Consider the following 24,681-nt stretch of genomic DNA (forward strand, 5'->3'; position numbering starts at 1 on the left):
GCATTTTTCAAGTAGTTAATTTTGCATTTTCCTAGTTAATTCATTGCATACTAAGTTCTACGCATCTTGGTAATTTGTATTAGTTTAATTCCTTTTTTGTAAATTACATGTACATGACTATAAATTACGCATTACGCTGAGAGCATTGCATTAGGGATGTCAATGGGGCGAGGCGGGGCCGAGGGACACTTCCCCATCTTTTTCCCCGCCATCAAATTCATTCCCCGTCCCCGTCCCCGATCCCCGTCACGGGGGAATTTCTATCCCCATCCCCGTTCCCCGCGGATCCCCGTTCCCCGCGGGGATCCCCGTAGATCCTACATTTATTCATTAATATTTTATTTTTTTAAAATGTTTATATTTTCTATAAAAATAAAAAGCACAAAGAATTCACATATTTATTCTGTTATTAAAAAATACTAGTATTTGACATTTATTATTTTTTTATTAAAAATACTAATGGAACACAAAATAATAATATTTTTTTATAAATTTCTATAAAATGCTATAAAATTCAACAACATGAATTATAATACTTTTTAAAGTAACAATATGCCTAAACAACTAAAAAAATCCAACAACATAATTATGCTTAAAAAACTATACTTCATCAAAACTAATAAGGGGTAATTGTAAAATTTAGCATCATGAGTATGCTTGAAAAGCTAAAAGTCAATATATCTCTATTTGCTCAATTGATAACACACGTAAAGTAGAAATATCAAAATACTTAAAACAAAGTTACATATAAATAAACTAAAATATTAAGCAAAATATCCAAACAAGTAATGATCAATCATGTCTCTCTTTCCAACTTCTCCTTGCAAGGTCTTCTTCCTCATTCCACAATTAGATATGACTTTCTTTTTCCTACGAAAAGTAAACAATCAATAATTATATTTACTTAAAAAATACTTTAAAAACTAAAAGGTAATCAACACTAATATGTAAATTACCTTATTATCATCATCATCATCATCATCATCATCATCATCATCCATATCTTCATCCACACATTCGAATTGAGTCAACGTTTTTGAGTAACCTAAGAAACAAATAGCTAAATTAAAATTTAAAAATCCTTTTCAATTAATCTTGTAAAAGATAAAAATATATTACCTTTTATATCTTTTCGGATCCAATCTTGAGTGCACATCAAAGCCTCTAAAGTGTCTTCCTTCAACCTACTACGTTGTTGACTTAAAACACGACCACTAGTACTAAAGGCGGACTCTGAAGCAACGATAGAGATAGGAATTGCTAAAAAGTCCCTTGCAATCTTTTGCAAAGTTGGAAATTTCAAACCATTTTGTTTCCACCATCCTAAGATGTCAAAATTTTCTTTTTTTTGTTTATCAAGCAAGACACCATCTTCCAAGTAGGAAGTAAATTCTGACTTGACATTTGTAGTTGAAGTATTTTCCATCACATATTCCGATTAAGCCTTCTTCCAATCTTGACTTGTGACATCAATGTCATCTACCAATGTTGATGCACCAACTTCACTACTTGTAGGAACCATATCATTATTTGGTTGATATTCTTCAACTAAATCTTCACACATTTGTATTACCTTTTCCAATTCTTTGGGAGCATTATTCCCATACATAAGTGGGAAGAAGTAATTCAACAAAGTTATTTTATATCTAGGATCCAAAACAGCCCCTATTGCCATCACCCCATTAATCAAACTCCAATATTTGTCAAACTTCACTATCATACTTCTTGCCATACTTTGTATAGTATCACTAGAAGAATCTTCCCACTTTCTTAAAGCTAATCTTATTTGACAAACTTTGGGAAAATAAATGTTTGATGTTGGATACTTAGTACCCGAGAACAACTCAGTGACACTAAAAAACAATTTCAACTTGTCACAAATGTCTCTTGCCATTTTCCAATCTTCTTCACTTGGTGCACACTTATATTGGGAATCACGGCGTTGTTTTAAACGTTTAAAAACTTGTTCGTAAGGCAATGCAGAAGCAAGCATTAAATAAGTAGAGTTCCATCTTATTCTACAATCTTGTGCAAGCTTCTTTTCATAAGTCATGTTCAACTGATTACAAGTTTCTTTAAATTTCTCCTCCCCCTTTGGTGTTGCTACCCAAAAACCGACACTTTCCCTAATCTTTTAAATTGAACTAGAAATTGTTTGCATGCCATCTTTCACTATCAAGTTTAATATGTGGGCGCATCAGAGCATCATTGGTGCTACAATTATCAACGGTTAATGTTGACAATTTTCTATCAATATTCCAATCCATCAAACAATCTACCAAAAAATCACAAATGACCTCAGCAGTATGTGGCGTAGGGACATAAATGAACCTAAAAATAAATTATAATAAATATCACATAAAATAACTATACTATAATAATAACGTAAATGGAAGGGAGAAGTTACCTGATGATTCGTTTCTGCAAAATCCAATTTTCATCAATGTAATGAGCTGTAACAGACATATATCCTTTGTTCTGGTTGCTAGCAGTCCACATATCAGTAGTTATTGCAATGCGGCTTTTATTCTTTGCAAGTATTTTCATTTGCTTTGACTTCTCACTTTCATACAACTTCATTATATCATTCTTCATGGTGTTGCGAGAAACTATCTTGAACAAAGGTTGAAGAGAATGACTATAATTTCTAAAACCAATATGGTTAACCATCATGATGGGATATTCATGCAATATAATCATTTTCGCGGGTTCATTCCTAGAAACATCTTGATTAAATGTATAATTTCCAACCACAAATGATTCATGTCTGTTTCCAGATTTTTTTTCTGTCACTTTAAGCATGGCTTGTTTTGGACCTCTCTCTGTGCGTTTTGGACATATGCTAATATGATCAAGTAAATGTTTAGTACCATTTTTTGTATCACCACCAATTTTCTTATCACAAGATTTGCATATAGCCTTCCAAAGACCTCCTATTTTTTGCCTTTTAAAATAGGGCCAAGCATCTGATTTTAATCCCCTTTTGTTAGGACTTGTAGTGGGTTCAACAGGAGCTTCAGGATCTTGATTTTCTATATTTATTTCATTTGGAGTAGATTGAACTTCTTGTGTGAGTGAAACTCCATTACTTTCTATAGGAACTTCATTCCCTTCCAAAGCAACATTAGGACTATTAGATGATTGAACTTCACCAACCATTCTTTTACCAAAAACCTGACATACACAAACACAAATTTTAAAAGGCTACATGGAAGTAGAACAAAAATAATAAATATATGAAAAAATAATAAATAAATGAAATAGTAAATACATGAAATTCACACAAAAAATAATTAATAAGAAAAATCTTATATTTCTAAATATATGATGCATTACACATATTTCTAAATATATGAAGTATATTTCTAAATATGTTATGCCTTATTTACTGTAACTTTTCAATTAGAAATAATAACATATATTAATTAATTATATACATTGATAATACATTTATTTACGTATATACATGATATATTTACTCGTGTAAAAAGTTATATGTTATTATTTCACTTAATGGCTTTGGTCTTATAATTAGAAATATAAGATATATGATTTTTTTTATGGGTGATAGCATGATATATTATTGTTTATATGTTATTATTTCATTAATAATTAGAAATATAAGATATTTGGTTTTTTTTATGGGTGATAGCATGATATATTTATTCATTAAAAAAGTAATATTTTTTTATTAATATAAAAAATTAAATTATAGTGTGATATATTAATAAAAAATAGGAAAAGTATATTTTAATATTTTTTAAGGAAAAACTGACGACATTATTTTAATTACATATGCATAGTATAGTTAAAAAATGAACACAAAAATATTTAAAAGGAGATAAAAATGAGTAATTTTTTTATTATTTTATATTTTTTTAATATGCAAATGATTTGATAACTCTAAAATTTCTAAACAATTTAATTTAACGTTAATCAAAATAATCAACTTTTCCTATAAGCAATTACATGAACAGGTTTATGAGAATCAAGGAGAAACAATCTACTTTTTTCTATAAACAATAATATAAACAAATTTATGAGAATCAAAGAGAAATAATCTATTTTTTCCTATAAATAATTACATGAATAAATTTATGAAAATCAAACCTTATTGATGAAATTGTAAGAGCTGTGAATAATGGAAGCACACCAAATAGAGGAGATGATGGACGGTGGTAAGCCCTGGCAGCACTAGCAGAGAAGATGGAATTGGAAGAGGAGGATGAATGGAGATTTGACTGGAGAAGAAAAAAAGGAGTCTAACGTCCGAGACTCTAAATGTCTGGCAGAAGAAAATGAAACGCTTCAACTTTTCTAGGGTCTAGTATTTACATTTCTCTCTCTTAATAAATACATGAATATTTATTTATTTTTATAAATAAACATAAAGGAAATGACTAAAAAACCTAATCTAAAATATATATTAAATTAATTATATTAAAATAATAGGCGGGGCGGGGGATGTATTCCCCGTCCCCGTCCCCGAAATGCTCTCGGGGGAATTTTTCTCCCCATCCCCGCCCCCCACGGGGGAAAATTCCCCATCTTTGGACCCCGAACGGGGCGTTCCCCGCGGGGATCCCCATTAACAGGTCCAAATTGACATCCCTACATTGCATATCAAGTACATTCAAAATAATATTATTATATTTTTCACAAATATCATAAAGTCTTCTAAAAAATACAAGAAGCTCTTGCTCATTCTGATCTTTCTCGTCTTTATGGTGATGCTCCCCATCACGCATCTACTAAACATTAGTGTCTTTATAATGATCCTTGAAATGATGTTCAAAATGCTCATAATGGCGATCATTATGATGCTCAATCATATCATGGTGCAAAAAAACAAGTATCTTTTCCTTTGCTCCAATAGCTTTATTGAGTGACAACACATGTATAAAGACTCTAGAATAAATGTGATCTGAACTAATATCCTAATTTCTCATCCCTTTATCCTAACTCTCATAAAACAAAACTACATTTAAAACAGTAAAAATCTCATTTAAAAATAAAATATTTTTTTTCTAAAATCATTTGAAAGTTTCTATTTGTCTATATTTTCGACTTGATTTTAACAATAAAACTTTCAGCTGAATATTCAAACATGAATATATAATGAGGTATTTAAACATTCAAACCAAAAAAATTAAAATGCAAAAAAACTGAAAATAAATTTTTTTCTTTGGATTATTCGGATAATTAGTCATTTATAGAGTTATGTGTTTGAAAAGTAAAATTATTTATAAAGTTGAAGTGACTTGGGTTGGGGGTATAGGTTTAATTGGGAAGTATGGATCCATCAAAGTTGGATATGGGCCTTAATTAATAAACTTCCAGTCTTTATTATTTATTATTAATTATTAATTAAAAAAGAAAAATCCATTAATCTCCCACTCTCTTGCTTTTGTTTGTGATAAAAGATAGAAGATAGAATATCCATGTTTAAATATTAATCTTTTTAAAGATTAGTATCGTAAATTATAAAAAAGGCAAATAACCGATTTTTTTAAATAATATTTTTCGAGAATAAATCATACAAACAGTGTAGCAAATTCAATCGGGAACGAAAGTCCTCATTGTTGAAATTCTAGGGCAAGCAGAACCTCTGTAACAGAGAACCCAAATCACCGTTTTACGGTTTTCTTCTCTTCATTTTACCCTTTTAAACCACTCGTATCTGAGTATTTTACTCGCACAAGCACTTTCACATCACGAAATTAGGGTTTGCAATGAGTCATAGAGGAATGGACCGTGACGACGAAGACGACGAGGATTACGAAGAGCAGGGCGTCGATTTCGATGAAGAGGAGGCGGATGAGGAAGAGGAGGATAGAGGCGGTGGAAAGAAGCGGAGGAGATCTAGTTACATCGATGATGATGCGGATGAGGTTGATGAAGACGAGGAGGAAGATGACGATGGAGATGATGATTACGATGGAGGTGGAAAAGCTAGCCGCAAGCGGCAGTATAAGAAGGTTTCTGCTTCGAATTTCTTTGACGAGGAGGCTGAGGTTGATACGGATGATGAAGAGGAGGAAGAAGAAGGAGAAGACGGTTCGTTTTTTTACTTCGTAGCTTTTTACTTTTATTTTTTTAAAATTTTTTTTATTTCATCCATTTCAGTTGAGCTTAGATTAGAGGGAAGTTAGTATTGAATTAGGGTTGAAACTATGATGTATGAGATTTGAGGATAATTTGTGACTGGAGTTCTCATGAGATTGAAATTCATCATTGTTGATAAGTAGGTGCAGTTGTTATTATCGGTGTTTTGTTGCAGTTATATTGATTTCAGTTTATAGAGTTACTTTAAGTTTAAAAAAAATAGGATTATCAAAATAAGCATTTGTGTTGTAGTCAGAAAATCAATTAAATGAATGTGATTTTAAAGCATTTTCTTAGGATCTGATCATGTATATTATGGGTAAACTCTCCTGGTTACTCGCATCCTGTTTAGATTGTAGTTTTTACGTCATGACTGAAAACTATGATAGATCAAGGGATATCTTATTGCACTGGTAATTCTCATCCATACTGTCTTCTGAATGTTTGTTACCCCATTAGAGTTTTCGATACGAGGCTATACAATATTTTGTCCTCTGAATATAGTATATTATGTCTATGAACTGAAATAATATCTAGTAACTTTAGCCGTATATTTTGTGATACACTAGTTCATAATATATAGATTGATTTAAGCCGTTTATGTTCAGTACCTTGTATGATATACATGTATATTTTTTTACAATGCTGGGAAAGGATTGGATTTCCTGTGTTTCTACTGTTTTGCTCAATGTTGGACATTTTTAAGGCATTGTTCAACTCAGGCCCTAAGCTATATCATATAAAGTGCGTCTCATATCCATGTTGATAAGCTGATAACCATCTAATCATGCAGATTTCATTGTTCAGCCTGACAATGATCTGCCAGAGGAAGACGATAATAGAGGGAGGCCCCGGCACAGACTGCCACCCCACCAAGAAGACCATGAAGATCTTGAAGCAGTGGCAAGGAGCATTCAAGAGAGATATGGTAAGCATCGGATGGCAGAATATGAAGAAGAAACTACCGATGTAGAACAACAAGCACTTTTGCCGTCTGTGAGAGACCCAAAGCTGTGGATGGTCAAATGTGCGGTATGATCCTCGTGTAGTTTTTGTTGTTTTATTTATTCCGACTACTGCTAAGGATACAAGAGTATGTCTCATCCGTTGGTTTATGTTCCTCAGATTGGCCGCGAGCGTGAAACAGCTGTTTGCCTCATGCAAAAGTACATAGATAAGGGATCTGAATTGCAAATTAGATCAGCTATTGCGCTTGATCATCTCAAAAACTATATATATGTGGAAGCAGATAAAGAAGCTCATGTTAGAGAGGTATCATGCGAAATAGCTATTGTTTATCACACATAGTTCATGTACAAAATTGTAAACTTTTTTACATGTGTTTCAGGCTTGCAAAGGTCTTCGAAATATATTTGGACAAAAAATAACACTTGTCCCAATAAGAGAAATGACCGATGTGCTATCAGTTGAAAGCAAAGCTATTGATCTTGCTAGAGATACATGGGTTAGAATGAAGATAGGCACTTACAAGGGGGACCTTGCCAAAGTATGCACCGTATTCTGGAAAATTTAGGATCCTATCTCCCACCTGCTCTCTAATTTGTCACCTATTTTATATTTCTTCAACAGGTTGTGGATGTTGATAATGTGCGACAGAGGGTTACTGTGAAACTAATTCCGAGAATAGACTTACAGGCTCTAGCAAACAAGTTGGTATGAAATTATTTTTTTTTTGTCTTGAAGAATGCATGTTTTATATTTGTTGAATGTTTTAACTTCTTTGTAAAGTGAAATAACTCCAGTCTCTATTTTCTGTGCAAAATTTATTTACCATGCAGGAAGGTAGAGAGGTTGTGAAAAAGAAGGCATTTGTTCCCCCTCCTCGTTTTATGAATGTTGATGAAGCTAGGTAATGTTGATTATCATAGCTTTTGTTAATATGTTTCTACTCTCTATGAATCTTTTCGGTTCCTGGTCTGACATAGTTTAAGCTTTATATCAGGGAACTGCATATCCGTGTGGAGCATAGGCGTGATGCCTATGGGGAACGGTTTGAAGCCATTGGTGGCATGATGTTCAAAGATGGGTTCTTATACAAAACTGTATCTATTAAATCCCTCAGTGCCCAGAACATCAATCCTACGTTTGACGAGCTTGAAAAGTTCCGTAAACCAGGCGAGAATGGAGATGTAGCCAGTTTGTCAACTCTGTTTGCAAACAGAAAGAAAGGACATTTCATGAAGGGTGATGCTGTTATTGTTGTCAAGGGTGATTTAAAGAATTTGAAGGGATGGGTGGAAAAAGTGGATGAGGACAATGTTCATATAAGGCCAGAAATAAAGGGTCTTCCTGTAAGTATGAATTGATATTTGACTTGTTTTTTTTTTTCATTGTATAGTCCGCCAGTTTTGCATGTTGATGATTAGTGATAAATTGCTTAAATGATGATCTAATTATCTAGTTTTTTCTCTCTCTCCATTTGCTTAGAAAACTCTTGCAGTAAATGAAAAGGAACTTGTTAAATATTTTGAACCTGGAAACCATGTTAAAGTTGTTTCTGGTGCTCAAGAGGGTGCGACTGGCATGGTTGTAAAGGTGGAGCAGCATGTTCTGATCTTAATATCTGATACCACAAAGGAGCATGTGAGTGTTATGGTCTTTGATTGAAAGACTTCTGAATTTCTACTTACATTTAGTGCGGAAATGACAATAAATGTTCTCTCTTCAGATCCGTGTGTTTGCAGATGATGTTGTAGAGAGTTCGGAAGTAACCACTGGTGTGACTAGAATTGGGGACTATGAACTTCGTGATCTTGTATTGCTAGAGTAAGCATCTTTCTTATGCCTGTGATAAAGCCGAAGCACATTTTACCCCCTTGTGTTGTGGCTCAAACTTTTCTTACTTCTAACTTAACCTGGTGCAGTAATTTGAGTTTTGGTGTGATAATCCGTGTAGAGAGTGAGGCATTTCAGGTTAGTATCTTAACGAATCAAAAGTTCAAGACTTTCTCAGTTAAAGTTTAGATTTTTTGGCATTATCTTACTGTCGTTTGCCTTTGTTAGGTTCTTAAGGGGGTTCCTGACAGACCTGAAGTTGTGCTTGTTAAATTAAGAGAGATCAAGTGTAAGATAGAAAAGAAAATAAATGTGCAGGATAGGTTTAAAAATACAATATCATCAAAAGATGTTGTGAAGATAGTTGATGGTCCCTGCAGAGTGAGTTTCTGACTGTTGGCTAGATTTTGTTTTCATGGAAGTTGATATTTCAGATTTGACACTTTCTTTTTGTTAGGGCAAACAAGGTCCTGTGGAGCATATATACAGAGGAATCTTGTTCATCTTTGATCGCCATCATCTTGAACATGCGGGCTTTATATGTGTTAAGGCCCACTCATGTGTAGTTGTGGGAGGTTCCCGTTCCAACGGAGATAGAAATGTATCCATTTTTCCTGTTTTGATTCTTCATTTTTTTTCCAATTTTTTTTATGAATTTTAAACTCCGTCATCAATGTGATGTTTTGCTTACTTTATTTGCTTCCACTTCAGGGTGATGCGTATGGAAGATTCTCCGGTCTTAAAAATCCACCTCGCATTCCACAGTCCCCAAAGAGGTTTTCTCGAGGAGGTCATCCGTCTGACTGTATGTTTAAATTTTTCCATGATCAAACTGTTATTGTAATATGCTTTTTCAATAAAGTTGTTTAATGTTACTTTATATGGATGTGGTAAAGCTGGAGGGAGGCATAGGGGTGGTGGAAGGGGGCATGATGGTTTGACTGGTGCAACTGTTAAAGTACGCATGGGTTCATATAAAGGTTATCGCGGGCGTGTTATAGAAGTTAAAGGAACATCCGTTCGGGTTGAATTGGAGTCCCAGATGAAGGTTGTAACGGGTAAGTCTTGTAATTTGGTAAACACCTGATCTGCCTGCATCTTTGTATTCACTTGGTCACTGACTTGGTTATTTGCAGTTGATCGCAATCATATAACTGACAATGTGGCTGTTACCCCACAACGGTAAGTTATATCTACATAAAATTTGTGGTTTCTTTCTTGTGTGTATTGGAAAATAATCAATCACAAGTCTTGTGTTCTTCCAGTGAAACATCTCGATATGGGATGGGAAGTGAAACCCCAATGCATCCATCTCGAACTCCTTTGCATCCATATATGACTCCGATGAGAGATCCCGGAGGTATGATTGATTTTATATTTCTAGTTCTAGGACTGTGCTTTCTATTTTTATTTGAGTGTCCTATAAACTGCTAATATTTGTTAAATGTATTTCTATTTGCAGCAACTCCAATTCACGATGGAATGAGGACACCTATGCGTGATCGTGCTTGGAATCCTTATGCACCAATGAGTCCTGCTAGGTTTGTTCTAACATCATACTTCCTTCTGAGCTCTTGATATGTGCCATGATTACTCCTCCTAGTTTTTCCTTCTGTTTTATATGCTGATTGCTGAGGACTTTTTTCAAGAGTTTTCTTGTACCAGTAAAGGTTAAAGACAATAAGATCAGCTACCCAACTTTTTAATATATACCAGCATTCTAAGTTCAAGCTATTAAACAAGAGGGTTGTAAAGAATCAGTAGTTAATATCTAAATGCACTTTGGCTCAGTATACAGACTGCACCCTCATCTTATTAGTGGCAAAGTGTATCTTGTTTATGAATTCTAATGGTAAAATAAATTCAGGGATAACTGGGAAGATGGAAATCCAGGCTCTTGGGGAGCCAGTCCACAGTACCAGGTCAGGAGCATTAGCTAACTTCAGACAATCTGCTACTGTAATTCATTTGTGGAACCATGCTGATCTTTATTTTATTGTTTTTTCCTTCTGTTTAATCTTTTCAGCCAGGAAGCCCTCCTTCCCGACCATATGAAGCCCCAACTCCTGGTGCTGGTTGGGCTAATACTCCCGGTGGCAATTATAGTGAGGCCGGAACCCCACGGGACAGTTCTGCCTACGGTAATACTGCTTCTTTTTTCCCTGTGAAATCATTAGAATATTAGGCTTTAGTTTTTAATAGTAATTCTATTTGGATGGATTGGGATTGTATTGCAGTGAATGCTCCTAGCCCGTATTTACCATCAACACCAGGTGGGCAGCCTATGACACCAAATTCTGCGTCTTATCTTCCTGGAACCCCTGGAGGACAGCCTATGACTCCCGGAACTGGTGGTCTAGACATGATGTCTCCAGTATTAGGTAAGCTTCTGTATTTCATCAACCTTCAGATTTAGCATGATCAAAATATGAAAATGGTTAGTACTCTGCACATGTATTTGGATGGCCACTTGTATGTTTCTTTGTTTTACTTAAATTCAGGTGCCAGCCAAATATGTTCTACAGTGCAGTGGATATTCTAGCTTAAACATTATATCTCTTCCTATTAATATCTTCTACCCCTTCCAGTATTATGAACTGCGGATTGCAGGAAATAGCCTTTTGTTCACATTCTGCTAAGTAACAATGCTATGAAATAGCCTTTTGTTCACATTCTGCTAATTAACAATGCTATGACTGTTATTTGAAAATATTTTGTACTAAAAAATATTTTGTACTAAATAGCATATTGCAGGAAAATAATGATTTGTTCAAAATAAAACCCCTATTTATCAACACCGTTTCGCTTGTCTCACATTGGCTATCACTTTAGGTTAATTCAAATAGATTAAAAAAGCTGTAAATATACAAGAGTCTAACAATTTTACCAAATTATCTTTATCAACAATTGGGTGTTAATGATTGTCATGAATGTATAAAGGAGTATAATTTAATAATAAGTTACTTTGAAAACATAAAGTGGCATTTATTTTGGGACATTTTTCTTTTGTTAATGTGATACACACAAAATGGGACGGAAGAAGTTAACATATCAGGGTGGTTTTCAGTAAAAACACTATATGGTCCTATTGCCCACCATTATTGTTTTAGATGTCGTGATAATTTGTGATTTTGTGCTGTAATGTGGAGATTATCCTCCTTGCATTTACCCAACTTATTCTTGGTTCTATTTCTTGAATCATTTTGGTTAGTCGATTGGACCGTCAATTTATCAGCAAAGATTTAAAATGGCATGTTATTTCTTCCACATGCATTTGTCAATGTTTAATTTTGTTGTAGGTGGGGACAATGAAGGGCCTTGGCTTATGCCAGACATCTTGGTCAATGTACACAGGGCTGGAGAAGAATCTGTTGGAGTTATAAAAGAAGTTCTTCCGGTATGTTGATCTAGAAGCTTTTTTTTTTACATGTTTTGGCTTTTCATTACATGATATGGAAAATATTTTAATCTTATGTTAAATATAGTTTTAGATTATCTGTTGAGGTTTGGTTTTTTATTTTCTCGGTTATTCTTGTGCTTGCTTGTTATTAGAATCAGGAGTTGTGTTGGAAATGGCAAATAAGATTAAAGTTAAGTTATACATAAATAACAAACCATCACCATCATACATAAATAACAAATCGGATTAGTGCTTAGTTGTTTTGTCGTCATCATCATGATTATCAAACCATAATTGTGACTCAGTCTCCTTTGTTATCAAAACCCTCACATCTTTAGAGTACTATTTTTTGTTAATGCATGAAACTATCTTTTCTGGTTATTATTCTTTTCATTTGTTTGGGTTTCCAGCATTAGCTTTGACACGAGCATTATTTTCTTCAGGATGGTTCTTATAAGGTAGCTCTTGGGTCTAGCGGAAATGGTGAAACATTAACGGCCCTTCCCGGTGAAATGGAGGCTGTAATTCCAAGAAAATCCGATAAAATAAAGATAATGGCAGGGGCATTGCGTGGTTCCACTGGCAAGTTGATCGGTGTGGATGGCACTGATGGCATTGTTAAAGTAGATGATACATTGGATGTGAAGATTTTAGACTTGGTTATTTTGGCAAAATTAGCTTAACCATGATATCTTTCTTGTAGAGCAATTATTTAACATCAATGCTATATAGTACGAAGGAGTATTTAACGAAAACATTCCTTACTTTCTCGCTCAATATTCTATAAACTACAAATTGGAGTCTAATCTGGTTCAGTCCTAAACATTCCTCACTCCTAACTAGAAATTGGAGTCTCATGAATAAGAGCCTCCCAGAGTTGAAATTAAGTATTAAAACTTTTGTTATTTTAGTAATTGACAATCATAATTTACGTGTTAACAAATTACAACTGATCACAACAACACTTCTAGTAAAAATGTCACTTATTTCAATCAATGTTAATTTGGGATTAGTGTGTATAAGATTGCAAATTGTATTTACTAGTACTAGGTACACGTAAATAATTTTTAGGCTAAATTATGTAAATAATTTTAAGGTTAAGGTCTCCTTATTTTTTGTGTTTTTACGATTTTAGTCTAAGTATATTGTTTTTATCCATTTTAGCTTAACAAAATATTTGTGTCAGTTTTTAAAATAGGATGGAGGATAAAAAAAATGTATTTTAAAATAGGACACATAAGCGTTATTTTAAGCCAAAGGATAACAAAGTGAGGATGAAGGATTAAAAGTATTTAAAAACAAAAGGAAATTTTTTTATTGACCCCCTAACTTTCTTGGTCATCTTTGGCAAAATTTCCAGAGTGCCCCTATATTTTGGAAATGCATCTTCGAAATTATTTTTTTTTTTAAAAAAAAGTTGATTTCGGAAGTGCACTTCCGAAAACACCAAAACAAAGGTGTTTATTCCAAATTTTTGATCTTATACATTTCTGAAAAAATTCAATAATTATTAAATAATTAAAATAAAGGAGAATCAATACAATTAATAGTATAATTAATTGTATTAATTAAAAGATATTATTAAATATATATCATTATTATTAAAATATAATAATAATAATAATATTTTGTAGTTATTATTTATAATTAAATTTTTTCAACAATTTTTTATGCACTATTACTTTATTTACAAATAAATTATTTGATACTTTATTTTAATTGAATAGACTAGAAATTAATTTTAATAAAATTAAAAAAACAATGAGAATATTTTAAAAAAATTAAAAGAAACTTTTTATTTCATATAAAATCAATTTGATAGAAATTATAGTAGTAAATGTAAATAGTACTTTGTTAAGTGAATAGAAATAAAATTCAAGTGAATCTCTAGTATAATTATCCATATAAATATTAATTTTATTCTTTAATTTAACTAAAATTGAAGAAAATAAACTGCTGTATTCAATTATATTTATGTCTGCCAATTACTAATTCTTTTCATTTTGGTACTTTAATTCTATACAAAAAACTTTAATTAGTAAAAATAATTATTCAATCTTTTCTTTTCAAATATTAATTCTTTTCATTTTGATAAAACTTTAAAATATTATTATTCTCTTAATTTAATTGTTTATTTTTTAATCTTTATTTATTTTTTTAATATATATTTTATCAATGATATGTCATTAAATAATCATTAGAACATATAAATTAATCAAAATATATATATATATATATATATATATATATATATATATATATATATATATATATATATATATATATATATATATATATATATATATATATATATATATATATATATAGGGGACGACTCAGGTGAGAATACTTGGTTATTATGAGAAATGAGAACAATGAATCTCGACCATTAAATTTTGATTTTGTTGATTTTAATGGACTGGATTGGTTTCTCTTTCTATGATCCATATTAAGAGCATCTTATTGAATTGTTTTCTATTAAACTTAATTTGTAAACATTCCATAAAAAAATTCTTACTGAAAATAATTTTATTGCAATAATTACATCGTTATTTAAATATTATAAATTTCTTTATCATAAACATATTTAATATTTAGTTAAAATATGAATATAAAATATTTGTTATAAAAATATTTTAAATTTAGTTAGGATATGAGTATAAAATGTAATTTAAATCTATTTAAATTTTTTAACTAAAATAAAAATGATCTAAACTATAAATATTTTTGAAGACTACAAAAACTCCAGAAAAATATTATTAAGTCTAAAATATTCAGAATCATAAAATATTAAAGAATGTGATACGCTCCCATATTTTTAATATTTTTAATCAAATGAATATATAGAGGTAAATCAATATTGTGTTTTTAATTAAATGAACATTCCAAATTATTTATAATATATTTATTTTATACATTCAAATAGATACAATTCTATTCACGGTTTATTTTTGAATAATCTATATACATAGTCTTTAATTTAGCTTTAGACTTAGTGTAATTTTATTCATTACATACTTATAAATATATTAATCTATAATTTATTTTGATGAAAAAAAAGGTATAACGTTCTAATATATTAATCTATAATTTTCAAGTATAAATAAATCTACTATAAATAAAAGCAACTTTTTATTTTTGAATGTTTTACTATTGTAACCATTTTAAATAAAAATATATTATTAATTTATTGTTTATATTTTTATTTGAATTAAAATATTAAAAAGTTTAAATGATTACATATATTTTAATTTTGTTGATTTATTTATTTTCAAGTTAATAAATGTTTTATTTTTTATCTTCAACTATTGTGACCGTTTACCATAAGAAAAAAATTATTGATTTATTACATATATATTAATTTGATAAGAATTTAAAATCATCACCTATATTTTAATTGAGTTGATTTATTTACTAGCAAATTGAAAAAATTTACTTTTACATATTTTTAAGTTACCAGCATTTTAAATAAATTTTACTATTCTAATAATAATATGTTAATTATGGTGTTTATTTGATATTGGCAAACTAAAAATTTATTATTTATTTAATTTTTTAAATAGAAAAAAAATATTAGTCTTTATTTATACCAAATATTAACATAAGAAAAATATTAGTCTTTATTAATACAAAATATTAATATAATAAATAAAAAATAATATGATTAGATTCTCTATTTATGGAATTTTTAAATATTAAGTCTAATGAAAAAAATTCTGTAAGATGCTCTTTATATGGAATAAAGAAATCTGAAGCGTTAATTAAATCAGAAGGTTAATATCATTAGTTCTCGTTTCTCACAATAAATATCAGTTCTCACCGAATACGCTCCCACACATATATATATATATATATATATATATATATATATATATATATATATATATATATATATATATATATATATATATATATATATATATATATATATATATATATATATATATATATATATTTTAATATATTGAATATACAAGTATCATGAGTACTTTATATACCATTGATAAAACTTTAAAATATTATTATTTTACTAATTTAATTATTTATAACTTTAATCTTTATTAATTTATTTTTTAACTATTATTAACTATTTAGAAAGTAAATAGTTGAATTATTAAATAAATTATTTGTAAAATTGTAACTATTTAACTAAATTATTGAGATTATCTAAAAGTTATTACGTTAATTATAAAATATCTAAAAGTAATAAAATTTATAAAAAAATACAATTAAAATTTTAATTTTAACAATTAAAACTTAATTCAAATTTATAAATAAATTAATAAAATTTAAAAATTAAATAGGAAAATTATTAAACTAATAATAATTTAAATTTGTATTAATGAAATGTCATAAAAAAGTCATTTGAAATACACAAGTGCACCACGTGAAACTTTGAAAAAAAAAATTAAATTAAAATAGTAGCAAATAATTTAGAGGAATCAAAGTTTATAATTTTTTTAATATACTAAAAATAATAGTTGATAGATTCAAAAGAATAAAGAAACAAAGTATCAAAATGAAAACAAATTATTAATTGAGAGAAATAAAATAAACTGAATATGGCAGTTTTTGGGTCATTCAAATAAAATAAATTTATTCTAATTTTGTGTATCATTATTAATTCAATATAACAAATTTCCAAAATTATTAACATATCTTTTTTTATTCTAAAAGGAATGTACTTATTCCATTTATAAGATGTTTTATTTCATCGGTCCAAAATTTGAAACGGTTGTTCCCTATAATTAAAATAATATATTTGTCTTTATTAACTAATAAATAGTATAAATCTTTGAAGATCTTAATTTTAAACCACAATTTCAAAATAATTCTATACTTCAAAACTTCTGCTTTTTTTCGGAAGTGTACTTCCGAAATCCAAAAAATGGGATTTCGGAAATGCATTTCCGAATTCTGTAAAAATTTTAAAAAAAAATATTTCGGAAATGCATTTCCGAAGTAGGGATATTTAGGAGTTTTCGCTGGGGATCAGCCCCATAGAGAGGTGAAGAAAGAAATTCTCAAACAAAATAGGGGGATTAAAATGGTGAAAATACAAAAATAGAGGGACTATAATTATAATTTAGTTTAATTTTAATAGATAGGTTAATGATAGGTAGTTTGAGGCATTGAAAATATTTTATAACATAAAAGTTGAGATTGTTAAATATTAATATAACAATGATATAATAATATAATACTTTTTTTTTTCGAAATGAAAGTGTTACCAATTAAATCTATGATAGGTAGTTTGAGGCATTGATAATATTTTATTAATATTTTATAACATAAACAACGGTTGAGATTGTTTAATATTAATAATATAACAAAGATATAATAATGTAATGAAAAATGCTACTTTTATTTACATCTAACATATTCACTACACCGTATTTATTTACTGTTTACCAATACAGTAAATAATGTTTTTGTTATTTTTTATTAAAAAATCAAAAAATTAAATTTTTTTCAATTAAGGAAAACAAAATGGTGTGATTAATTAACTTCATCATTTCATCAATTAACATTTTAGAGTTCATTAATCAACTTTAATTTAATACTAAAAATTATTTTTAATATTCGAGTGTTTATTAACCAACTTCATCACTATATTAACTAATATTTTATATTTTATTAACCAACTTTATTTTACTATTAAATTATTTATAATATCTAAGCATTTATTAATCAACTTCATCACTTTATTAATCAACGTTTTATATGTTATTAATCAACTTTGTTTTATTATTAAAAATTTATTTTTAATATCTGGCACGTTATTAACCAAACAATAAATCATATTAACCAATATTTTATATTCAATTAACCAATTTTACGTTACCAGTATTCATGTACTAGTATTCACTACCACTTTTCATGTCCCTGTTCATGGTGTTTATGAACAGTAAATTAGGTATAGATGTATAATATAATGTATGAGTAACATATCTTTAATATAATATAATATTATTTTTTTCAAAATGAAAGTGTTAACCGTTATACTATGGACAAATATTACATTAGTGTTGCGTTAGTTGTTGTATATTACATTGAAATCTTCGAAGATGCATTTCTGAAATTTAAGAATATTTTAGAGTTTACAGCAGGGGTCTCATCTCATAGGGGTGTAGAAAGAAATTGTCAAAACCTATTGCCTTTTATATTCATTCTTTATTGAATTTAATGAGTCCGATTAAACATTGATATACAGGGCCTATTCAAGGCCAATCCATTAGACCATCTCCAATGGTAGTTCTTTCTAATAAGTTCTCCACCTAGACATGCCACATCATAGTACCATTGCATTGCAATGCAACTATGAAAAAATTGTGGTACCCAATCAAATTAGTTTATGAGGTAAAGTTGTGGGCCCAATAATAACTTTTTAGAATTATACAATTAAAATAAAAATTATAAATATTATTTTAAGATGATGTGGCTAGTGGGACCCATAAAGAACCCAAAAATGGGTTGCACCATTGGAGATGCTCTTAGGACTAATTCGGTTAATCTCCCCTTTTTACACTCAAAATATATTACAAATTGCTAGGGTGCAACTTTTTTGACTCTTGCTCTTCCATACCTAACTGACCAAATTCAAATTATTATTCATTTGGAGAGTTATCACGTGAAATTGAGCTTGCAAAAACAAGTTTATTTAATTGGGTAATGCATGCATTCACGAGTTATCTATTATTATCCATCTAATGTACTAAAATCAGACCAAAAAAATTATTTAAAAAACATCTGAAGGATTAAATATCACCACTTATACTGACACGTGTTGTTGAAGCAGAAATAGCATTTTCACATATCTCACACAGTGGCACCATCAAGTCCACAAAAGTCTTATACAGTACTAGGTAACCTTAGCCTTTGTACCTCCGTTTCCACGTTAATCTTCCCACTAGTTTTTACTCTGAAATCTTGTTCTCTAAGATCACCTAATTATATTTTCTTAATAAGCACTTCATCAATCTTCCTGGACATGGCAACAGCCTTGTCCACAACCACTCTGCTTTCATGGAGGAGAAACCCGCAGCAAATGTATTTCCAACCCTCTTCCATGAAAAATGAAATTTCAAGAACTGTACCTGCTTCAGTCTCAAAAGACAGTTTTTCAATCAATGAAGAGAGTGATCAATGCACAACATCTTTGTTGGTGAACAGAAGAACAGTTTTGGGTTCTGGAATTTCCTTGTTGGGTTTCCCAGGAGTGAGTTTGGCTGTGGTTAAACAAGGTCTTCTGGCAGGGAGAATTCCTGGTCTGTCTGAGCCAGATAAAGAAGGTTTGTTAACTTTGCCTCATCAAAGATTAAAATTTTCCTATTGTGGACTTGTGTTGATGGTTCCATTTGTAGACTTGATGTTAATTCTGAACTTTGTGGTTTTTGCATGTTTTCAAATCTGAATTCCATCTGTTTAGTTGTTTTGATGGATTTGAGGTGAAAATGGAATGATATGGTTGAGTTTTTGACCAGACAGGTTGGAGGACATATCGCAGGCCAGATGAGAAGTCAGGAGGACATGGTGTTGGATGGAGTCCTATTATTCCATACACCTTTTCTGTGCGTCAAGAATGGGAAGAGGTGACGATTTATGAACTAATCCTATAAATATTTCTGAGTCATGTCTCAGCCGGCCCAAAAATATTTAGAACTTGGACTGGACAAGTTTGGAAGAGCTTGTGAAATAACGATTCTTCTTTATTAATCGGAGGAGTTTTTTTTCACAAATTTGATCATCTAGAGTACATTGTACATGTTTTCTTGTTCTTATGCCTGTTTGCTATTTGTAAACTTAAAGTGCATACATCTGCTTTACAGGTACCCGTATCGATAGCGGATCTAGGTGGCACAGAGATAGACTTGAGATTTGTCAGCTCTAAGGAAGGACGTCTGTTTGTTATTGTTGCTCCTGTTCTAAGATTCTCCGACGGTGAGTTTGCCTGATAAGGAGAATATAACTGAAAGTGAAACAGAAAAAATATGAAAAATTGTTTTAGATTATAACAATTTTTTTACTATGCAGATCTTGGTGATAATGCTACAATAGAAAAAATTGGACCTCCAGACAAAGTGATCAATGCATTCGGTCCAGAAATGATTGGAGAAAATGTAGAAGGGAAGGTTCTTAGTTCAAGTGTAGCAGAGCATGAAGGAAGAACTTACTATCAGTTTGAGCTAGAGCCTCCTCATATTTTCATTACTGCCACTGCTGCTGGCAACCGCTTATACTTGTTTGGTGTAACCGGTAATGGTATGTTTACTTATTCTCTTCTAAGTGGTTTTGCGACATCAAATCTGAACACTCATAAATAAATTATATATAAAGGTTACGATAATTAATAGAAGATTATATAATGTTGAATTAATTGCAGGCCTTCAGTGGAAGAGACACTACAATGATTTGAAGAAGATATCTGAATCTTTTCGAGTTGTATAATTGGATTTTTCAATGAATCAAAAGCTTACCTGCATGTATGCAATTTTCTGCATCTGTAGAATAGTATACTGTTACACAGAAATTCATCACTACTTTTGCCCGATTGGGATTTCTGGGATTTCTATAAATCAAGAGATCAAATCTGTAGAGTCTATGTACAATCAATATACCAAACAATTTTGTTACATTATAATGCTTAGTCCACTAAATAATCTGTTATGAAGTTTAGACCAATCTTGGTTGTTGCTTTTCAACCTGCTAAGTATTCGTAAAATGCTAATATTTCAGGCTTGATCGTAAAAACTCAGTGATAATTAAGAAGCCTTGTTATATAAACTTTTCAACAATTTAAAGGAAGGGGGATTTTTTCTATTAAGTCAAAGGGAATTGCCACAGGTCTCAGTAGACTTGCTTTCCTACCTTACTGTCCATTGTGTTAACCTTCATTGGTTTTCAACACTTCATATGTAGCTTCTTCATAGCACAGTTTTTACCCATAACAACACAGCTCCTTGGCCTCAGCTGAATAACAGATTAACTAATGGAGATTAACTAACGGAGTTGCTAACGATGATTGAACTACACCCTGGTATCTTTTCAGACCCTTTATCAATCATGTTCGCCCTTATCATTTCAGCCTTTTCCCATTTTTCTGAACCTGCATAAATATTCGACAGAATCACATCTTGAGAATGAGCACATGTAGAAGAGTCTGTACCAATCATCTTAATAGTTTGTTCTGCCATTTTCATATCTGAATGAATCCAACAAGCACCAATCATTGCCCCCAAAATATTTTCATTAGGTTTCAAATGCATTCTTTTTATTAACTCATATGCCTCCTTTAACCTCCCTGCTCTGCCCAAGAGATCAACCATGCATCCATAGTGCCAGATGTTCATTTCAATTCCAAATGCCTCCATTTTAGATATTACTTCCAGTGCTTCACTAACCAAACCTCCATGAGCACAGGCTGAGAGCACACTGGTAAACGTGACAGTATCAGGCCTTATATTTGACTCCTCCATCTTGCACAAATACTCAAGAACCTCCTTGCATTTTCCATTGACGGCAAAACCCGAAATCATAGCATTCCAGCATACAACATTCCTGTCATTACAACTATCAAATACCATCTTTGCATGAACCAAGTCCCCACATTTCGCATACATGTCAACCAATCCACTCAAAATAAACTGGTTCACACCTATTCCTTTACATTCTATCATGCGGTGAATTTCTTTGCCAGCATCCAAGTCCCCAAGCTGAGCACAAGCAGATAAAACACTAACAACAGTAAACTCATCTGGCTCAAACCCTTCACCTCTCATTTCCCCAAAAGCCTCCAACGCTTTCTCTCCAAATCCATTCTGTACATAGCCACCAATCATAGAATTCCAAATCTCCAAATTCCGAACCGGAACCCTTCGAAAAACATCCTCAGCCTCCGCGATACTACCCTTCTTGCAATACCCACAAACCATAGATGACCAAGCAAAACAATTCCTTTCAGGCATCAACTCAAACACCTCTCTAGCATCCTCCATCTCTCCATTCTTAACATACCCATCAACCATTACACTCCACATCACCACATCCTTAAACTCATTCGGAACCTCATCAAACAATCTCCTCGCCCTTACAGTATCACCATTTCTCGCAAACCCAGCAACCATCTGCCTCCAACTGACCCTCGATTTCCCCGGCATTTCCTCAAACGCAAGTGAAGCAGATTCAGTGTCGCCGTTTCCGAAGTACCCACCAATCATTGCATTCCAAGTCACAACATTTCTTTCAGGCATAACATCAAACAGTTTGCGTGCATCCCAAACAACACCGCATTTACAATAAGCATTAACAATTGCGGTTCCAATGAACACGTTGGTGTCCGAACCGGCTTTTATGGTCTCTGCGTGCAAGGATTTAACGTAATGAAGGAAGGGAAGAGAATCACATGGTTTGAGTAACTGAGGGATCACGGTAGGGTCGTGTGTTGCTTCGAGACGAGTTTGCTTGTACAGAACAAGAGCTCTTAATGGGTTGAAAGTTTTTGTGATTCCACGAATTTTGTGAATTGCTGCATTGTTCATTTACCTTTTCTTTGGATGCTGTCAGTTTCTTAGTCCGATACTTACCGGAAATTTGATTCAAACTGTGATGTAGTTATCTTTTAGAAACAAAGCATAGTAGGAAAAGCTTATATTGGTGAGTTAGTTTAGTTTTGTTAATTTTCCGTCATCTAGTTCCAGAGTAAAACGTTGGCGTCGTGTTTGCATTGGAAATTCATGACACAGCTTACAAAAGACCGCTGGTGATGAAGGATGTGATTGAAGACAAAGTGCATCAATACAACAAAGCGATGCTTGTTCAGCATAATGTTATGATGCAGTGCCATGAGAAAGTACTGGTTCATTGGCATGCTCCTTTGGCTACTATGGTGAAGCTGAATGTAGATGGTGCTCGAGATAGTAATGGTCTAGCGGGCTGTGGAGGAATTCTTCGTGATGCTAGTGGGTTTTGGCTAGGAGGCTTTGCCAAAGGCATTGGTAATTGCAGCTCTTTGATGGCTGAATTGTGGGGTATTTATCATGGCTTAGTTATGGTTTTCGATCTTGGTCACCGTATTATTGAAGTTGAGACTGATTCAAGACAAGCTGCAAATTGTATTCTAATCGGGAGCTGTGGGAATAAAATGGTGGGAAACTTAGTGAGGAATATTAGGGAGAAGATGCTGTTATTTGATAAAGTGGAAATTCACCATATCTACAGAGAGGCGAATAATTGTGCTCACACTCTTGCTCTGGAGGGTAAAAAGCTGGTTGGTGCGAGTAAATTCTATCAAATGGCGCCTACTTGGATGCTTAATTCTTTGAAGAAGGATCAAAATCCTGATTGTGTTGCTAGGGTTATCCCCTTGTAGTTTACTTTGTTTTTTTTGGGCCTCGGCCCTCCAAAGTATCAAAAAAAAAAAAAAAAGATTTACAATTATGGCATCTATAAAGACTGACGATTTTAAATACAGTTTAGTGGTGTATTATCATTCTAAATAGGAAAGGTTTTTGTGGTTGTTTGGATGCGGAGAAAATAATGACCGAAAATTAATGACAGAGAGTAAAGTTGGATATTTTAGTGCTAACAATAAGAATGTTTGTTGAGGGTAGATTTCATCATTACGCATTTATCATGCACATTCACATGTCAGTAATATATTTCTATATTCAACGTATAATACTTCCACATGTTACCCTTATTTTGTATCACATTTCGGTCTACATGTTGTGAGATTGTTTTATTACTTAATAGATGATATATTAGACTATTAATCAACGTATAACATTAAGTTTCAACAGTCATAAAGTAGTGAGACTCCATACCGATCCTGCTACGATACATGTAGATATTAGGCATATACATATGTCTAGGCTTAGTACTAAATAGATGATTATTTTGGATCAGGTAATGACAAACACCTTTCAATGTCAGGTCACACCATGAAAATAATTTTTATGTTGCAAAGCTAAAACAAGCATTAAGATTAAAGAGTCACTAATATTACAACCTGAGAAGACTTACATAGAATGTCATGACCTATTTAATATATGAATATAATGACTACATCTTACCCCAACAATAGATATTTTAGCTACGCTTACTCATGGTTAGCGTAACAGTTGTCCATTCCAAAGAAGTTGACCTAGGAAGTGGTATTTGCCCTATCACATGAGCAACGCTTTTGCCTTCAGACTTCCCTTCTTATTCTTCGATTGTAGACCTAAGTGAACCTACTTCAATTTTGTACTCTTACGATCCATTGGAACTCTCTTTGCACTGAATTAAAAACTTCTATTTATAGGCAAAAATTCGAGGCTCTCACTAGGAGCATCGTCATTGCACCCAATGCTCTTACCCTATTCTGCCACTCAAACCAACCA

General features: G+C 31.6%; 4 protein-coding genes across 4 annotated transcripts; 2 read left to right on the forward strand and 2 right to left on the reverse strand.

The window, feature by feature from the left end:
* Window positions 1–849: 849 nt before the first annotated feature.
* Window positions 850–3,159, reverse strand: LOC131658010 (uncharacterized). The gene is made up of 4 exons (XM_058927349.1): window positions 2,714–3,159; window positions 1,120–1,244; window positions 957–1,045; window positions 850–870 (listed from the first exon to the last, which is right to left on the reverse strand). Exons 1-4 carry the CDS (start codon window positions 3,157–3,159, stop codon window positions 850–852), a joined length of 681 nt encoding a protein of 226 aa, XP_058783332.1.
* Window positions 3,160–5,506: 2,347 nt separating this feature from the next.
* LOC131661345 (putative transcription elongation factor SPT5 homolog 1) lies at window positions 5,507–13,056 on the forward strand. The gene is made up of 22 exons (XM_058930858.1): window positions 5,507–6,057; window positions 6,899–7,137; window positions 7,231–7,377; window positions 7,454–7,612; window positions 7,696–7,779; window positions 7,905–7,975; window positions 8,069–8,417; window positions 8,554–8,709; window positions 8,795–8,892; window positions 8,991–9,039; window positions 9,130–9,282; window positions 9,359–9,502; window positions 9,613–9,706; window positions 9,798–9,959; window positions 10,038–10,083; window positions 10,167–10,261; window positions 10,364–10,442; window positions 10,769–10,823; window positions 10,928–11,042; window positions 11,139–11,282; window positions 12,201–12,298; window positions 12,745–13,056. The coding sequence occupies exons 1-22, from the start codon at window positions 5,733–5,735 to the stop codon at window positions 12,982–12,984; spliced, it is 3,102 nt and encodes a 1,033-aa protein (XP_058786841.1). The 5' UTR covers window positions 5,507–5,732; the 3' UTR covers window positions 12,985–13,056.
* A 6,076-nt stretch (window positions 13,057–19,132) lies between these two features.
* Window positions 19,133–20,942, forward strand: LOC131661347 (psbP domain-containing protein 4, chloroplastic). The gene is made up of 5 exons (XM_058930860.1): window positions 19,133–19,593; window positions 19,790–19,893; window positions 20,131–20,242; window positions 20,336–20,563; window positions 20,685–20,942. The coding sequence occupies exons 1-5, from the start codon at window positions 19,293–19,295 to the stop codon at window positions 20,747–20,749; spliced, it is 810 nt and encodes a 269-aa protein (XP_058786843.1). The 5' UTR covers window positions 19,133–19,292; the 3' UTR covers window positions 20,750–20,942.
* A 122-nt stretch (window positions 20,943–21,064) lies between these two features.
* On the reverse strand, window positions 21,065–23,039 carry LOC131661346 (pentatricopeptide repeat-containing protein At3g21470). The gene has a single exon (XM_058930859.1). It carries the CDS (start codon window positions 22,837–22,839, stop codon window positions 21,298–21,300), a length of 1,542 nt encoding a protein of 513 aa, XP_058786842.1. The 5' UTR covers window positions 22,840–23,039; the 3' UTR covers window positions 21,065–21,297.
* Between the last annotated feature and the right edge of the window lie 1,642 nt (window positions 23,040–24,681).

The sequence above is a fragment of the Vicia villosa genome, linkage group LG3 (assembly GCF_029867415.1).
Source record: "Vicia villosa cultivar HV-30 ecotype Madison, WI linkage group LG3, Vvil1.0, whole genome shotgun sequence".
Lineage (NCBI taxonomy): Eukaryota > Viridiplantae > Streptophyta > Magnoliopsida > Fabales > Fabaceae > Vicia > Vicia villosa.

Excerpts from the sequence above, each read along its gene's own strand:
- LOC131661347 (XM_058930860.1), top strand. The coding sequence starts at position 19,293 with ATGGCAACAGCCTTGTCCACAACCACTCTGCTTTCATGGAGGAGAAAC. Across the intron at positions 19,594-19,789 it reads GTCTGAGCCAGATAAAGAAG|GTTGGAGGACATATCGCAGG; the intron begins GTTTGTTAACTT and ends TTGACCAGACAG. Across the intron at positions 19,894-20,130 it reads TGCGTCAAGAATGGGAAGAG|GTACCCGTATCGATAGCGGA; the intron begins GTGACGATTTAT and ends TCTGCTTTACAG.
- LOC131661345 (XM_058930858.1), top strand. The coding sequence starts at position 5,733 with ATGAGTCATAGAGGAATGGACCGTGACGACGAAGACGACGAGGATTAC. Across the intron at positions 9,707-9,797 it reads AGGAGGTCATCCGTCTGACT|CTGGAGGGAGGCATAGGGGT; the intron begins GTATGTTTAAAT and ends GATGTGGTAAAG. Across the intron at positions 9,960-10,037 it reads CCAGATGAAGGTTGTAACGG|TTGATCGCAATCATATAACT; the intron begins GTAAGTCTTGTA and ends GGTTATTTGCAG.
- LOC131658010 (XM_058927349.1), bottom strand. The coding sequence starts at position 3,159 with ATGGTTGGTGAAGTTCAATCATCTAATAGTCCTAATGTTGCTTTGGAA. Across the intron at positions 1,245-2,713 it reads AATCAAGATGTTTCTAGGAA|CGTTGCTTCAGAGTCCGCCT; the intron begins TGAACCCGCGAA and ends TCCTATCTCTAT. Across the intron at positions 871-956 it reads ATGATGATGATGATAATAAG|GAAAAAGAAAGTCATATCTA; the intron begins GTAATTTACATA and ends TACTTTTCGTAG.
- LOC131661346 (XM_058930859.1), bottom strand. The coding sequence starts at position 22,839 with ATGAACAATGCAGCAATTCACAAAATTCGTGGAATCACAAAAACTTTC.